This window comes from Sturnus vulgaris, chromosome 1, assembly GCF_052056855.1.
Source record: "Sturnus vulgaris isolate bStuVul1 chromosome 1, bStuVul1.hap1, whole genome shotgun sequence".
Classification (NCBI taxonomy): Eukaryota; Metazoa; Chordata; class Aves; order Passeriformes; family Sturnidae; genus Sturnus; species Sturnus vulgaris.
Window position 1 is genome coordinate 31,254,775 of NC_142243.1, and position 18,161 is coordinate 31,272,935.

General features: G+C 38.8%; 1 protein-coding gene across 1 annotated transcript in view; it reads left to right on the forward strand.

Moving 5' to 3' along the window:
• The window catches only part of DNAH11 (dynein axonemal heavy chain 11), a 138,108-nt gene that overhangs the window by 65,287 nt on the left and 54,660 nt on the right, over positions 1-18,161 (forward strand). Inside the window, exons 20-26 of the mRNA XM_088162916.1 lie at positions 7,809-7,913; positions 8,022-8,301; positions 9,166-9,263; positions 11,217-11,357; positions 12,885-12,951; positions 13,724-13,937; positions 16,435-16,536. Coding sequence (XP_088019042.1) covers positions 9,198-9,263; positions 11,217-11,357; positions 12,885-12,929 — 252 coding nt within the window. The 5' untranslated portion in view covers positions 7,809-7,913; positions 8,022-8,301; positions 9,166-9,197 and the 3' untranslated portion in view covers positions 12,930-12,951; positions 13,724-13,937; positions 16,435-16,536. The remainder of the gene's footprint in view (positions 1-7,808; positions 7,914-8,021; positions 8,302-9,165; positions 9,264-11,216; positions 11,358-12,884; positions 12,952-13,723; positions 13,938-16,434; positions 16,537-18,161) is intronic.

Sequence of the window (18,161 nt, forward strand, 5' to 3'; positions counted from 1 at the left end):
AGAACAGAGGAGTGCTGGGTATCACTTAGTAAATCTAGAATTCAGATGCTAGAGTAAGGCTTAAAGTAAACAATCCTAAAAGCCCAATATTGCCTTCTCAGGTATTTGCAGTTCATATAAACTAATGCAGCTCCTTATATATGTAAGTAATTCTTCTAAATCACTCCAAATTACAAATTACATTGGATAAGGAAAGCATCCTCTCCCCTAAAGTTCAATGTAGGATTGATATAAATAGTAATCATCCCATACAAACAATTTTTCAATATTTGGGGAGATTAAAATATTACTTAGGATATAAGACTAAAGAAAACATTAAATTCTGATTTTTTTTTTTCTGGCAAATGGCCCAAGACTTTGATTTGAGCTCTTCTTGCAGTCCAGTACTTAGAGAGTTAAATCCAAATATGAGCAATATGAGGAGCGTAGGAGGGTGCAGGAGGTGAAACTTCAATCAAGTCTGTGTATGGTTTGCAGCTTTGGAGGTGTGATGCATTCAGTTTGGCACCACTGCGATAGCAAGGGCACTTGTGAGCAGCACATCACAGCAGGGACAGATCTCTCCAGGCTCTCCATTGCTGCTGCTACCATAGCAGGGATGGTGTGCAGGTCTGAGAAGGTGGCCACTAGAGAAATAAAGAAGAGAGAATTAGATGCCCTGGGCTTCAGCATTGCTCACTGTAAGTCTTGGTATTACAACTGAGCATAGAATGTTTTCAGAAAATGAGGTGATGTGAGGGAAAAACATCTAATTCAAGGATACACAGTGTAACCAAGAACCAAATTCAGAAAACTCAACGATGTTCAAGAGTTGTGAAATAGACTTAGCAGATTCTTCCCCTGCATTTTTTCTTCTCTGATTCAGAGTTTTGTGGTCGAGACCATTTATTCTTGCATCTTTTTTATTATTTCTTCTCTGTGTGTCCGTCTTTATCATCAGCAGTAAATTCCAAGATTTTTCTGTGTCTTTGTACCATTTCAGTATAATTTTCACCACTTGGGTGGAATTCTACATGAGCCCTTTCTGCCATTTGCCTCTTCAAGCATTCAAAGTAGATGATTTCTTCTGTACCTAAAACCAACTTGCTGATTGACCCATCTTTGTAACATTCCTGGGTATTCTTTATTTGACTTAGTTCTACTATCTAGGTTATTTGCATAAATTTCTGTCTTGGGTTTTCTGGTGCAGAGATGTATTTTTAGAATAGATGAGATAGTGGCATTTCTTTTCCATCTTCCATTTTCTTTCTAGATGCCATTGAACAGTTTTCCATTGTTACTATCTCCTCATCACTTTATCTCTTCTATCTGACTGCTTTAAAACTCAGTGAAGTATTGAGCCAGGTCAACTTCTTCCTCTCATTGCTTCTTTTTTACTTCTTTTCTTTCAATTTTCTGCTCTTCTTCCTTTTTTGTCCAGTTTTCTCATATAGGAATGTCAATCCCCAATTAGCCTAAAGGAAGAATAAACTTGTCACTTCCCTGGCATGCCTGACTGGGCTCTTTCCTGGCTCTTGTGGCTGTTGGACAAGTTATAAACTCTTCTGAAACCTTTTGGATGTTTTCTATTGGAAATAACAACATCAGTGACATATGCCTTGAGAGGCCCTGTACAATAAAAATAGCTTCTTTAGTAAGAAGTTCCCATCTTAACAGCCTGATGTCTGTCATTTTAACAATTAACCAAGAGTGTATACAACGGCCAAAGCGTTTGCTAACTGCAGTAAGCAGGTTCACAAAATCAGCCGAGGACAAGAATAATCCTTCCTTCTCAAATGCAAGCTGCTGTGTGCAGACCTGGTGATATTAACCCAGTCACAGTTTTATTTTCCTTTGAATATTTTGGCCTAATCTTTTTGTACATCTCTTTCTACTTTTATTAAGAATGATCCTTTAAAATTCCCATGCAAGCTAAGATCCAAATCTTCTTTTCTTCCTACTCTTTCAGAGGGGTTGCACTGCACATAAACAGGCTTGAATAGATTTAGAAACCAGTAGCAGGATTTCTGTCACCATGACCAGGTGAATGTGCACCTTCTGGCTGTCTGCATGCCAGCCAGTCCCTGTGCCTGCCTTATCTTCTAAAGTTATCAAACTGAGTAACTGATACCGACGTGGAGAGAGTGGAAGGAAGCTGCAAAATGCCGTGTTTGTACAAGGGAAAATGAGCAAATTTGCCCAAGGTTGCTGACAAAGTTTATTAGCTGCCAAATTTGGCTTGCAGCCTCGGCTGTGTACTGGCTGGTGCTGGACCATGGTTCACTGCACGCCTCTCTCCGAGGGCCTCAACTTACCCTGTGATTCTTTTCTCTCACTGTTCCCTCCCTCCTCTCTGCAGATTGTCTCGTGTTTGTGTCCCTTCAGTGCCATGCTGTGAATATGGGCCAGGAATTTCCCAGCCATAGTTACTGCCCTTCTAATGGCTGGCTTCATGAGTGGCCATGGGAAGCCCTTCCCTCCAGCAGCAGCAGGTTCCTTGAGGAAGCTGAGGGGGTCGAGGTACAGTCCCATCAGTTTGCTAAGAAAGCAGTGGAGATCACTGGAAGATCTGTAACTGAATAAGCTGGGAAAAAACAGCACATTTTTTACTCCTTGCTGCATACTTATTGCCTTTGGTGTTGTTCAAGTTCACCACTGCTAAAAATTGAATTTTAATGGTATGTCACTGCCTGATTCCTTCAGGAGATTTCAGAGAGCTGTCTAGCCCGAGCAGAGAAGTGAGGGAAAGAGAAGCACATAATTCATAACACTGTCTTTGCAGAATCCTTCAAGTCAAGACTTTTTAGGATCTTACAGATACAGAGTTTATTTAGCCCTTTCCAATGCAGGTAAATATATCCACTAGAGCTGTAGCAAGTAAGGCTGAAACATTGCTGTGCACAGTCCAGGTGAACCAAAGAGTTCTTCATCTATTCAGCAATTAGACAGGCAGAAATTTCCACTGGAAATGTAATCCATGGAACCACATGGCAAATACATTTAGCATTTTAATATCTGGGCAATTATTCCCTTCTTGTTGCTGGTTGATGCAGAATGTGATGTGTTTGTTTCCAGAGAAAACAAACAAACAAACCACATGCATTAGTGAGTTTCTCTTCGGGGGAAAGGAATATTCTCATATTTTTGTAAGAGTTTTGGCAAGCTGCCTCTGATGTCCTTCCTAGCATGGGATAACTTCCCATGCAGCAACTTCCATGCTGACAATGAGACTGGTGCAGTTATTAATGTAGATTGGAAAAACGCTTATTCTCCTCTAAAAATTCCCATTGAAGAAGTTTCATTCTGCAGTGTTGTTATATTTGGGGTCATTTATTTGCATGGGGCGGTTTTAATCAGGTAAGACTGAGGATTTCAGGAATTCCCAAGGAAGTGCCGTCTGGTTTGAGTGTAGCACCAGGCAGCTCAGCATTTGCAGTGTTTACCCTCCGTCCAGACCCGTACAAAATACATCAGCAGCCGTGAAATGAAGGTGAAGGAGAGGGCAGGGGTGTGTGTGTGTGGCTGTGGTTCCAGGGAGCTGCGGGCGCTCGCCGTGCCCGGGGCCGTGCGGGGCTGCGGGACCCGCCCGCTCCCGGCTCCCCGGCAGCCGCTCCGGCGGAGCACGGATGCCTCCTGTAGGACTGCGGGAGGGAGAGATGGCTGCGAGCGAACCTGGCGTTTGAATGTTCCATCAGATGCTCCTGCTTTATTTTAACAGACTTACCGTGTCATCAGGATAGTTATTTGTTGTCTTTATTTGTTGTCTGGTGAGCTGGGGGCGATATCCACTTGCATTAATTGTTAGTGTGATACCAACTTTTTAATTGAAAGAAACAGATATGACTGCATGGAGAGAAGAGATTTTTTTTTTATTTAAACATTATGTTCCTCAATGATTCTTTTCCTTTTAGATAATTAATAAAGATTTCTCTGATCTTAGCAACTGTTAATAAGTTTCTTTTTTCACATTGGTGTTAACTGCTCCTGGTAAGTATCTTTCTTGTTTGGTTCCCAGCAAGTGAAATAAATGTCAACTAATAAAATAACATGACATTTTATTGACAGGAAATTAAGGGGTTTGTGTCATCAATGTACGTAAAGCAGTACTGGGTGCATGAGTCATGTGCAGCCGATGGGAAGACCGAAAAACAAGGAGCAGAATGCAGAAAATAATAGGATGAGGCAGGGGAAAAGTTTTTAAGTGATGAGGAAAGGGTATTCAGAGTGAAGCCAGTGAAATAACAGAGAAGTTATGTCAGTGTTATGGGTGGGGAGAGAAGAGAAGACAGGAAGAGAAAGCAAAACTGAACCAGAATGGTAGGAGAGGTGTAAAGCAAAGGGTCTGAGAAGAAGTAAGAGGAAAGTCAAGGGAGAATGACCAAGTTAGGAAAGGGAGGGGCAACAGGACAATTGCGGAGATGTGTTAGGATATCAAAAGGATGAGAGGGGCTGGGTGGAAAAGGACCACCCTGAAGAAGAGGGAATCTTAGAGTCTGCCATCCCCCCTCCATCGAAGATTTATAGGAGGTGGTGTCCTCTCCTCTCTAGTGCCTGGTGTGTTAATGTGTCACTTTGCTTGCTCCATTTTAGATCAGGAAAGTCCTTTGTTTGTTCTTAGCACAGAAGTCTTGTTAGTGAGTGCTCACCTGTGTCTGGCTTGTGCAGTTCCTTATCATTGAATGTAAGGTCTGCTACTGAGTCATTATTTTGGCATAATTGACGCTTAACTCCTAATTGTCTTTTTCACGCTTTCAAAAAGTTGAGCAGTAGTAGTTGATAAAGGATTTTTTGTTTAATGCTATATAACAATACTACAGATTACTTTTAGTTAGCATAGCTTGAAGTTAAGCTAATGTGGTTTTTTCTCTTAAAAGTTCAATACAAATACGGCATCATATTTATATTGCTTTATTAAAAACGGAAAAAAAATCTGAGTTTAAATGGTGAAGGAAAACCATAAAAAGCTCCCGGTGATTATGGAAACCGAGAAGAAAATTTTGGGGAGTTTAGTTTGGGGGTTTCTTTTCTCTATATGTTTGTTTTCACAATTACCCTTCTGGAAGATACGGTTTATCCAGGCGGAGAGGTGGGTCAGGTTGAGCTCAGCAGGGAGCTGCACGGTCAGTATGTTCTATGAAGAGTGCTGCTGTGAACATCCCTTTTACCCTGTGTAAAAGCATCTGAATAGAAAGAACAGTGCTCCCCACTAATCGTGGTGCCTGTTGGAAGCAGGCATTGCAAGACCCTTTTCACCTGGCCAATATGTGGGTTAAAGACAAGAAACAGTGAGTTCAGGGTATTTGAAAGAAATGGAAAGAATCAGAAATTTAATCAATTCTGATGTCTTTGATTTCTTGGGAGAGAGGAGAGGAAAAGAGCCCTCTTCTGTTTCAGTACTGAAATTGCTAAACCTCCTTTTAAAAGAGCACAGGAAAAGAACAAGGTATAGCAGTTCTGAAATGCATGTACTGAGCTTCATGAACTTACAAAGATGCTTTTATACCTCATTTGATATAAGACACGATCTACAGAATTTTAAAATAATCTCTGTCCAAATTCAGCATGACAGGCACCCCCTTTTCTTACTTTCATCTGGTGCCATATATCACTCAGTGCAGAATAAAAGGATCAGGATTCTTTAATTCACCTCTTTGAAAATAGCAACTATGATCTTCAAGTATTTTATTGTTGCTGTCTCTTATGCTGCTTTTCTGCTGCTTAGCACCAAACAGCATACACTGTTAAGCATACCAAGGATAAATTCATTATGCTCTTAGTTCATCATACTCCAAGGTATTTTACAATATTCAGTGTGGTAAAGAAGCCACCTGGAGTAATATTTTGCTTTCTCTCCTTGCCTCTTAAACTTTTCCTTGTCCACCCACTCAAGCTTTCCAGTTACTTTTTCCTTCTAGCAAACACTGACTTAGCTTTTTTTCTCAGTTTTGATAGTTGCCTGCAACATGTGTTAATTTTCAGTGATATTGGTCTTTTTTGTTCTTTGCTTGGCATGTTTCAGCTAGCTTAACCGAACTGCAAAGAATTAAGATTTATATATTTTATAGTAATGACTATTTTACATCCTGAGAAAAGATAGAGGGAGGATGCAGGCAAAATTCCTGTATAAACTGCTCGTAACTTGTTTTGGGACGTTTTTCATGTTTAAAGTCAATCAGCCAAGGCCTAGAGCAGAGAGATTGTATAAGAATGATCCTACTTCATCCTCATATTTTCTTTCAAAATATATATAGGTTTAATGCTCAGTTGTCTTTAGCACTAATGAACAGTTTTGATTTGAACCAGCCTAATCTTCATTATTGGCTTCAAGCTACTTTATGTTTTCTAGTGAGCGGCTGTTAAATCAGATTTTGTTACTGTATCAACTCTTTTTTGTTTGCTTTCCCTCCCCCCCATAAAGAAGGCTAAATTAGCAATAATAATTTCCTTTGCCTACAACCCTGAATGGACATATATTGAAAAGTACAATGTAGTATTAAAAAAAAAAAATCCTGGAGATAAATGAATGGCAGAATAAATAATTTATGCTAATGAAATTACTGCAATTAGTAGTTCCACAATGACCCTTTTAAAAGCCACAGCTGTTAATGTCAGGAAGTGCTGTCACCGCTGACCTTATCATAAGAGAAAGTGACAAATTGAAAATGCAGGGAAGACCAATCCTCAAAGAGGTCTGTTCGGGAACGATTAGTGTTTTCTGAAAACCAGTGTGAATTACAACCAGCTGCTCTCTGGCTCGGCGTGTCTCCCATGCTGTGCCATTTTGTTAAGCTCCATAACAATAGTTATTTTGCCCCATTGAGACAAGTTGTCTCGGGCCACTTCCAGCTCTACCGGAACCCACTCCGTCCCTCACTGATTTACAAATGAAACTGTTGTTAGAGGGCTTTTCAGGGCTGCTGAGTAGAGACCTCTCATAAGGATCATGTGTAAGGAGGTTGTCTTTCACTGGGAAGAGCTACTGCAGGGTGCGTATGTGTCACAAACAATGAAAAAAAAAGGAGAAAAGGGCTGAAATACATTTCAGTTGGAAGCTAAATGCTGCTCAAATCTGCATAAAATGTCTATTCCTGCTGACTAGCCTTGCTTTTACAAACGATTTTTTAGAAGATGAATTTATGCTATTTTGCTTCCGCTAATGATGTTCTGGTTTTTCCTATTTGTAAAGCAATTTGCCTCTGCTTTCCCTAAATGCAAATCATTCTTTATTTAGTTCTTGTTTTTATTTCTGTTTTTCTGATTATAGGTGAAATAAGTATTCTTCTAAACTAGCTCTGAAAAGGCACAAGAAATAATTAGTTTTTTCTACTGAGAAAAATGGCAAGTCTTTCTGCATCAACCTGATTGTAATATTAATGATGTAGGCTTAAAACATTTGACTGCATCAACAGCCACTCATGAGCAATTTTCCCAAAGTTCCCTGAGTATTATTGACAATGCTTTGGTAAATTATGTGTGACTTTCCTAAGAGTTGGTGTAGCTCATTTAATTCATATTAATTGATTTTTAGGCTTCCCTTGATTAATTGAACTGGGTTCGTCTTGTACAGAATGCAATAAATAATCATTAAAATGAGGGAGATGTGACTCCACAAATGATAAAATTTAAGTGTGCTAGAAGTCATAGAGGACAAAATGAAAGTTAGTTACAGTGATGGAGTTAAATGGGTTTTCTTAGTTTCCCTTTTAATTTTCCATACAGTACTCTTGCTTAGACATGTATATGAATTTATTCTATTAATATATGTGGATAGGATCCTTTAAAATGAACAAAAATTAATTCTGGAGATTTCCTATTTCTGTTTGTCCTAGGAAAGCTAATTCAATGGACTGGAGTGGTATCTTGTATTTGCTCATTCAGTTTTCAAAAAAGGACCTTTGAACTTTGATCCTGAAACCCTCTTCTTGCTGTCAGAGGTAAATAAAGACAGGCATTTTATCTCTGCATTTTGCTCAGAAACACATGACTTAATGACCATCTGGAGCTCTTTTAAATGTGCCTGGCCTGTTTTGATTTTCATGTAGCATGTGAAGAGAAATTTCCGCTCTCCAGCTGCATTTTGGTCTCTGTGATGAGAGAGAAACCCCACGTGGTGCTGTGTGGGACCCAGCACAGGGCCACAGCAGTGCTCTGGGCTCCCTTCTGCAGTGTGCTGAGATTTGCTTGCAGCTGGAGTTATAGTTGGTGGTTTTGGTGCCTGGCTGGCACATCGGGAAGAGCCTCCAGTGTCACAGCTTGGAGTGAATCTGAACTCCATGAAGTCATAGCTACTTCTCTGGCTATACCCCTTGAAGCTGATAGAAGGTAATTTTAGCACAGAAATGTTGCTGATTTTCTGACATTTTTATGGCGTCTAGAGGCTCAGCTTTTGGGAGCACTCCACAGGTCTAAATTCTGCCCTTGTGAGTTTGATGGCCTGTCTTTCAGAAGCAGAGATGAGCAGGGATGGTACAACATTGGAAACTTAAGTTGTGGTGTCCAGTTCTGTTCAAACTGAAGTTGGTGGCCAAAATGCACTTCACTCCAAACAGTAATTTGGTGATATGTGAAGTTTGTGAGTGTGATTAGAGAAACCACTCTACTGTGTTTCTTTAACACAGAGAAGATTTCCCTTCGACAAGAGTTCCAGAGGTGAAGTAGAAAATCCATAGAATATTAATGCTGCATAGCAGTACAGTGAACTGGTTTAATCTCTTTTCCTAGCTTTTAGGAGTGTTTATCAAAAAATATTAAAGCATATTGCAGCACTGAGGTTCTGTGGTGGTGAAGGCTTGATGAATGCCAGTGCAAAATTAATTAATTTATATGCAAAACAATTGAGGAAGGCTCATTTTGCTTTAATGTTTTTTACATGCTGACAACATTATATTTAGGGTAGATTGAAGAAGAGTTTTGTGCATGAGCCATCCTGAGAAACATACATGGATATACTGAACTTATATAGATATGCTTAATTTTGGAAGCATTTCTTTGTGTTTCCATTTGTTCTATTTCCTTGGGTATGTACAGCCACTCATCAGGACTCCATGGTTTATGGGGATTTCATGGCTTCTGCCCACACCAGTGTGAATGTCCTGAGTGCCAAGTACAACCATAACAAGAGGCAATACAATTACACCACTCCAAACAGTTTTCTGGAACAAATCATGCTTTATAATATCCTCCTAGAAAAAAAAAAAAGCAAGAGGCTGTCATAACACATGGAGCACTTGGTAAATGGCATGCAGAAGCTTTCTTCAGAAAGAAGGAAGGCAGCAGCTTTCCAGGTAAACTGTGTAAGTCACAACCTTTTCTTTCATTCTTTTTAAATAATCCTTGTTTTATTGCAAATCATCATCACCTTTTCATTAGACGGATTAGTTGTGGAATGGCACATTTTTGTTTCATTGAAACTACCTGATTTTTGAAACTGGGGTTTGGCTTGTTTTGGTTTTATGCATAGAAGCTCTTTGAGCTCTTTAGCTGCCTTTGGAAAGGGGACAATCCATTTAAGCAAGGACAGAGTCTAGAGGGAGGGGGAGTGTAGTGGGGCTGCTGTAAAATGGTGGGAGAGAAGCAAGAGCCACAGTAAAAGCTAAGCCCAGGGAGAGAGAAGAGGCAGCTCCATAGGTGTGGATGTTGTGCATGGCCAGTGACCAGCTGAGGGTTCGTGAATGCAAAAGGAACATGTGTGAAGCCTTTCCACGAGGTGTTGCCACCTGCTTGTGAGACCAGTGCCACTTAGTACCCAGTCAGTGCTTCTGCTTCCAGTTCATTGGTGATTGATCAGCCCACAAAGACAGAAAGGAAGGGAAACTGCTTGGAAGCCTTTACCCCATCCCACCCACACAGTGTTCCCTAATCCCCTTTGCAAATGCTGAAGACAAACCATAATCCAACGATTTCTTTAATAAAAACTAAACTTCTGTATGCTTTTATGCAAATGAAATGCTCAGCTGCAGTCTTTGCATAACATTGCATCTTGATGCTGCTGCATGAGGTCTATAATGGGAGCTGGCTGGCTCATTCCCATTTTGTCAGCTGAAGAACTTAAAAAAAAATGGTCAACAGAAAAGAGTGGCCGAGTTTTTAAAGTCTGTTTTTAATAAAGTAGCCCCTGCTAGTAAATTATTAAAATGCTCTTTTTCTCTAATTTCTAATTTGATGAAGACCAAATGGTAATTGGACAATTTCATGTTCTGCATGCTGTGCTGGCTGACAGACCCACAGCTCCAGGCACTATCTAGCCAGACACTTGAACACTGAGCCATTTTCACCCTGCACTCTGCAACTTTACAGAAGAATATCAAATGAAGCACTGTTTAGTATTTTTCTTAAAGAAAAAACCACAAAGTCAGCTCAAACAAATTGAAAAATAAAGTGACCGGAGAGATTTGGGATCTCTACAGTCATCTGTTAAAATTCAGTATTACAGCTTTTTCAAATCAAATGGTCAAATTTTGAAAAGGTAAATTCAGTAGGTTTTTTAAGATTTCAGGAGCCCACCAAATCAGGAGAGGCCTCAAGACCTTCCGTGTAATTAAATATTAAGCCCTTTAATATTAGTCTTCCACTTTGTCTTATCAACCCTATCCAGATCAGATTAACAAGACCCCTCTGGTTAAAATATATCTTGATTAGCTGCCAGACAAAATGATTGGTAGGTTAGCTTAACAGAAAAACAACCCCAAACCATGCCAAACTCATGGTTATTTGAAACAATTCCTTTATATGTGAAAAGAGATTGTTGCTGGATATTTTTATGAGAGTTTATCAACTGGCAGGCAATGAATTGCTATTTCAGCAAACTAACAGGTAGTTTTTGTCCAGCAGTCTCTGTGTGCCTCAGCCTTTCAGCAGAGCTCTGCTGAATTATCTGCTCAGAGTGAACACCAAGCATTTTTCATAACATCCTTTATGTCGGCGTCCTTGCCACGTGCAGCAGCTGCGCCTCTTGCACCACGGAGACACCTGATTGCAGCCCCAACCTCAGCAGTAAATGCACACCTGAACACCTCAGGTGAGCTGTGGGGTCTGCTGTAGGTGCACTTAGGCTGCCACTATTAAATTATTTGTATCAACAAAGTTCTGTCAGGTACAAATGAAAAAAAGCTAAAAAAATGAAAAGACAATGCTTCGTGTTAGAGACCCACAAAACATGAATTTTGTTTTCAGTTCAGCTTTTGGGTCTCAGAACCATGCCTAATGACCTGAATAATGCATTACATTTTGCCCTGTAGGTAGAAGATCTAAAATTAAAACTTGCTACTCAAGAGGCAGACTGGCAACTGAAAAATCAAGATACTTTGATTGCCCAGATGGGGTTTCAGACTGAGAAACTGAGCCAAGAAAAGGCCATTGCAGATGCAGAGGAGCTAAAGGTCAGTCTAATTCTCCTATTTACTTATGTTGAGCTATACTTAACACAAAATAAACCTTTTTAGGTGAACAGTTTTGAACAATTTCCTCCCCAGGGAGCATAAAGTCTAAAGAATTATCGTACTTACACGTGTAACAGCATTTCACACCATGATTACCACTTGACCTTTCTTTACATTATGCCTTTTCCTAACCTTTTAGCTGTTTTAATGAGATGAAAGAACAATAAATACTGAGCTCATTCAAGCATTTAATGGATGTGGATGTTGAGAATCAGACCTATTTGTAATACAGTAAAGGTCAAAGAGTCATCTCTTAGAACTCCAGATTTCTAAAGGCTTTGAGACTCTGGGTAAATTGAACAACTCAATTGATGCAGAAGTTCATTCCACCATCTCACAAGGTACAAACCTTGAATCTCAAGATTATAATAGCATTCCTTATAATATATGTCTGCAGTGTTGGCTCTCCCTTCTGCTCTCAGTTCAGCCTATTAACACTAGTTATCAACATCTGTGTTGGAAATGCAGAGGCTCACATGCTTTACTGTTCACCAAAGAATGAACAGGAATGCATAATTTCATCAGGAGTCTAAAATTTCCATCTACAGTTGCAAGTATGGCTTTTGAAATAAAGCAGCAGCAGTATGCAGTGCTGTAAAGTAAAGTTCCTCCACTTTTAGTCTGGAAGTCTCATTTAAGTCTAGGATTTTGCTACAAAATCTCATCTACGTTGTGTCATTGACAGTGCAGAGAGAAGTTCTTAATTGACTCATATTAGTTGTTAATGCCTGATTTTGAGATATGGAAACTTAAAGTTTCCAAAGACTTTGTAGTTTCCAGATACCGACCAGCAGGGAAGACTGTCCTATTTAAACATCCAAAATGGTCTCTCATTTACTTCTATTTTGTTTCTTAAATACTTACCACCAAATTATATTTTATACCTTTCCAAAAACCCTGTGTCTAATCCTAATTTTATTGAGAGAAAAGTAATTTTTCATACTGAGATAAATGAAGACATGATCAGGACCTTTTTGTTTCTCTGGTTTATGCTAACTACAGACTTCAGCCTTTTGCTGATCCATGTCTCGCGCAGGACTTAAAAATGGCCATGAAGTTTCAAGTGCAATTAATTAAACTTGTACAAATGGGATCCAACAGCTCAACAACCTATCAAACCCTTTTCAGTGGTGCTTTTCCTGCATTGGTTCCATATGCTTCTGATAAACTTGGATGTTCAAAATACACCCTTAACACAATTTTAATTACTTCATTAAGCAGCTAGGTGAAACACATAGAGTGATTATTGTGAGATAATCACATCTTTGGGCCACTTTGTTTCAGGGCTGAAGTTCAGCGCCTGACACTAATGATTACTGTACTCCACTGTTCATTGCTTTATTGCACTTCTGAAATGTTTTCATTGGAAATGAAGGCATCATTTTTTGCTACATTAATCTAAAACTGTTTCATAAGGCTAACGATAGTTTCTAAACACTAATCTTCTCTCATTTTTTGTTACTGAAGAAAGCCCAGCAAACGAGAATACATCTTCAGCTCAATAACTTGTGAAGACTCTTCCTAATTGATTCAAGTAAGTCACCCTGTAAAAAATTATTTTTGTTTTCCTGTTCTATAGATTTCAAATTGGAGCTTACAAGAGTTTCTAGAGTTTTACAACTTTAAGCAAGTAAATACCTTGGAGGTATTGACTTTGAGTGAAGTATTACTTAAGAAAGAATAGGTGAAGGATAGAAATCACTTTAGATCAGACTTATTAGGAAAAATGAGGTCAGTCTGGATTCCACATAACTGTGGCAGGGCTACACACCTGTATAGTAATAAACAAGGGTTTTACCATTAACATGACACTAGTAAGGTTTCAAAATAGTGGGCAGTAACACTGCTGTCATTTTGCCATTATTGTGCTCTGAATGTTGTCAGCCAGAGCAGCTTACACATGAAGGTGTATATAACATTGCCTTTTAAAATAGGACCCACTTCTTTAAAGACAGAAAACGTGCAGATCATGGTGTAGGTATATGTGTGATAGTGACACTAGCTGAGGATTAGGAACAAATAAAAGCTACATAGCAGGAGATGAGGGACATGTTTACCTTGATTAGTAACTTGTCATTTACAATGTAATGCATATTGATTTTTAATATTTGCTATTTCCACAGATAGTAGCTGCATGTGTTCTATCTAATAAATGTGTATGTGGAAATGTCCCCGACAATTGCAGAAACAGGTTTTGTAAGGATATTAAATTCTTACAGAGGCTTGTTACTGCCAATGCAGAGTGCTTGATCCAAGTATTAACATCTTGATCACTGTAATATCTTCTTTCTCTATAATTAAACTAGGTTTAAGCAAGACCTGACAGGAAATGAGCCTGTGAGATGAGCATGATGTAGAAGGATAAGGATGAACCAAGTTTAACTGTCTTCAGCCTCAGGCAATGTATCTTTGTGTATAGTAATCTTCCAAATACACAATTGCTGATGATACAGAATGCCTTCCAGGTTTACTCTCCCAGATAAATTTGCACCAATGAAATCATAATCTGCTTTTAAACAGGTAATTAAATTGTTGCAGAAAGCTGTGGAGGCACTCAGATTTCATGTAAGACTGATGGTAACTGATGTAAAGTCACTGATCTAAGCCAATGTTAAGCCAAAATAGGTGTCTTGGCAAAGCTGCTTGAACTGATGATTGTTTAATTTCCAAGCCTGAAATTAAGTACAGTGTTTTCATATAGAATATATCCATTTCTCCCAATCCCTCCCTTGTTGTGACCTGTGGTTTCAGACCTGAATAAAAAGGCAAATTTGGCAAAAGATGGAGGTTGTTTGACAAAATTTGTGTTTTCCTATACCTCGAAGCTGGAGTGAATATTTCGCTACTTAGGGAAAGCAACACTGAACCAGTTATTGCCTTCTTGGTATTCCTTCTAATTATTTAAAAGAAAACCCTTTGAAGAGGAAGAAGGGGGAGTGAGGGGAAGTGAGGGAAAAATGTTCACAGGTCTCAAAATCTTAGCAGAAAGTCATCACTCTCTTGTTTAGCTCCAGCTTTTGCATGTGAACCTAGATCGTGAAAGGATTGCAGCTTGCCTGCTGTAATGGCATAGGCTACTGAGTTCCTCCCTGTGTTCAGTAACTCCCCAGGAGTAACAGAGTGCCCTAATATCCCCCAGCTCTTTTATACAGACACCTTACCAGGTCTCCTGCCCTGCATTACTGGATAACTCCCCATCCCTCAGGCATGTCAGTCACACCACTCACTTTGGTATCATCTGCAAATCCGCTGATGGTGAACTTGAACCCACTGTCTGTGTCACTGATTAAGATATGAAACTCTTCTGGCTGTGTCTCCTCCCAGCCTCTTGTGCATCCCAGCCTCACCAGCATGCCAGTACAAAGAGCAGAAAAGGCTTTGGCTCTGTGCAAGTTCTGCTCAGCAGTAACAAAAACATCTCTCTATTATCAACACTGTGCTCAGCACAAATCCAAAACACAGCCCCATACCAGCCACTGTGAAGAAAATTAACTCTACCCCAGCCAAAACCAACATCCTGTCACATAAAGGGATAGGGCCCAAGGATGGAAGCTGGAAAACCACAAAACTCTTCACAGGACAGGTAATTATCAAAGGGACACCAGATAATATCTGAAATGAAGGAAGAAAATAATAGTTAAAAAAGAGAGTCAGGGAAAAATAAAATAAATCACAACTTCATTTTCTTGCAGCTGCTATTTAGGGGGAGAAGGTATGACCCTGTATTGCTCTTTTCTGTGTACCTTTGGGGAAAAACTCAAGCCAGGCTGAGCACCACTGGGATTTACTGAATGCAAAACCAGGAGAAAATGAAAGAGGGAGTGTTTGATTATATTTATCCCATTCTCTCCTAATTTATCAATCAAGACATAAATCACAAATTGTGTTTGTGACAGTGAATACTTCTGTGTTTTGGGGGAAATATGTTTGCTTTGTACTGAATAACATTTCTAAACCAATTAGTTAGTGCAAGATTCCAGTGTTACCTTTGAGATGAAAGTAGGATTTAGCTTCTGCTTCTCAAAAAATTGAACATTATATAGACTGAAAGTTCTCACAGGTTGATGACTCTTTGCAAGATTTAATTGACTATGATAAGGAGCATATTTCTCAGAATTGTCTGAAGGTCATCAAGGAACATTATTTGAAGGATCCAGATTTCAACCCAAATTATGCTCATGTGAAATTCTTTGCAGCAGCTGGTCTCTGTGCTTGGGCCATCAATATAGTAAAATACAGTGAGGCATGTATATATCAGCTCTTGAACGAGTCCTGATGGGGGAATTTCAGTTAATGAATTTTTTATTATTGTAGTAGGCTCAGCTTAGTGTTCTGGGGAGCTTGTAACAACCACCAGAGATAAAGTGAGAAGTGTTCAGTACTTGGCAGTATGTATGCATGTATTTATTTTTAGTAGGAAGTGGTAAAAAAGATGTTGCTGTCCAGGTCTTTTCAATTGTCATTACGATGCAACAGTTGGGAAATATTCTCCAGATGTACATGTTTCACTTGAGACATCCATCCTGGGTCTGGCTGTCTGCAATATAAGACAGAGCTTATCACTTGTGATTCCCTGGAGCACCTGGCAGCAGGATTTCTCCATTCATCCTAGCATTATAGCATGTTCATTTAATTACAGAATAGTAAAAAACTTATCAATTGTAGATGATGAGTACACTTATCAAGTGTAATGCCTGTCTGATTTCCACCTGTATTCTAAAATCGTGAAAGTGATACATATAAATTAATTCTAATTGGAGAGTAGACCCACTAAGGTTGTATTAAGTTCTGCTTAAGAGATCTTTCTGTAAACTATCATAAAATCTGCTGTAGTCGGTAATGAAAAAATCTTTGCCTGACTCACTGTTGTGTAGAAAGATGGGTCTAAAGCAAAGATATGTAATGAAAGATTACTAGGATTATCTTAAAGTCTTTCAGCAGAAGTAAATTGTAATTTTTGCAATAAAGTGAGACCAATTTCTTCTCTAATGTACCAATGTGGTATGTCTTTTTCAAGGTGTATTTTGAGAGAGAACCAAAATGCTATGTGCTGGCTCAGGCTAACACTGAATTAGCAACAGCTACAGGAAAACTAGAAGCCATCAGGAAAAAGCTTCTTGTAAGTACTGCTTGGTTAATTACCTTCATTCTCTAACAGTTTGAGCCCACTTAATTTCATTTTTAAAATTATTTATTTATTTTAATGTGTTTTATTTTTATTGATTTTATTACTATCTAGTTCAAAGGCATTCTCTCATTTTATCACTATTTTCCCCACAAATGTACTGAAGAACATTCTGCAGTTTGGGTGGCAGCACATGAAGCTGTTTCCCAAAACAACTGAACTTCCTCAAAACCATCTAGGCACATTATAGCCATTATAACATTATTATTATAACCAATAGATTAATAATTGAAATGATGGCTTGATAGAAGTAAGTGACTGTGAGTTTTACAAGGAATATATGCCGAGTTTTTATACAAGTAAAGACCTACTGCAGTATAGCAATAACATCCAGAAAGGGCTTTAGAAGCTCATTTGTGTTAACATTTGTCATTAAACATACAATTAAAAAGAGCATCACATCTCCTCTGATTTTTTTTGTGACACCCACAAGCAGGCACACGTGTGCAGACGTGCACATACACGAGGAAACTTTGATTAGTCTTTTACTGACAAGTGTCTTGTGAGTTAATGATGTAATTGAAGACCACACTTGTCATCAAGTATCTATTGAACTCTTGAGAGGGATTATTTGTTGTTTAAGTATGCATTTAATGGAGCAACTGCAGCACAAAGCATTCTTGATACAAAGACATCTTATGGTATCTTGGGAGGTGGTGGGTGGAAGGACTTTCTGCTGCAAGCTAATCAACCTTACTTAGCAAAGAGAGCTTCAAATGCCTCAAAAGATGTGACATTAATTAGGTTTAAAAGACTTTGACCTAGATTAGGAGTTTTTTGCTGGTAGCATTTAGATCTGTAACCTCACAATTTAAGATATCAAGCAATAAACAAAGGCTGAAGATATCTTTAATGTGGAGTTTATTCTCACTATTTTCTGGTGAAGTAGCATTTTGAAAGAATGACAAACATTCACTTTTTTATGGAAACTCTTGGAAGCCTGTGGGTTATCATATTTTAGAATTTAATTCTATATTTCAGGAATTTCCTGGTTTTCTTCCTGCTATTTTAATATCCAGCTTTTTCTTGTTCTGAAGGAGATATAGTTTTAATGGGTAAACAAAGATAGCTTTTGCCATCTGACTTTCTCTTCTGACCCCCATCCCAAAAATCCCATCGGCTGCTACAGCAGGTATTTTTCTTCCATGGGAAACAGCCTTAGCCTTATGACCTTGGAGTTTCCCATTTAGATCAAAATCTACCCTAATGAAGCTTGTATCTGCACTAAAAGACAGCTTTATGGAAGCATCATGCTTTTTATTTGACACATCTATACTGATGTGTATATATTAAGTACAAACACTTTTGGACAAAAATAGCCTTCTAGTGTTGTTTTGGGGAGATTTGATATTTTTTTGCTTTTTTTAAATACACAGCAGTCACCCCTAAAACTCATGGAATCTTTTATTGTTTTAATGTGTTCCTCTGAAAAAGGCTGTTCCTTGCCTGACAGTATCTCAAATAACCTTTTCCTGGTTTAGGTGACCTTGCATTCAATCAGCCTCCAACTCTGATTCATCCTTTTTCAACATTTGTTTACTTCCCATTTTTTTACATTT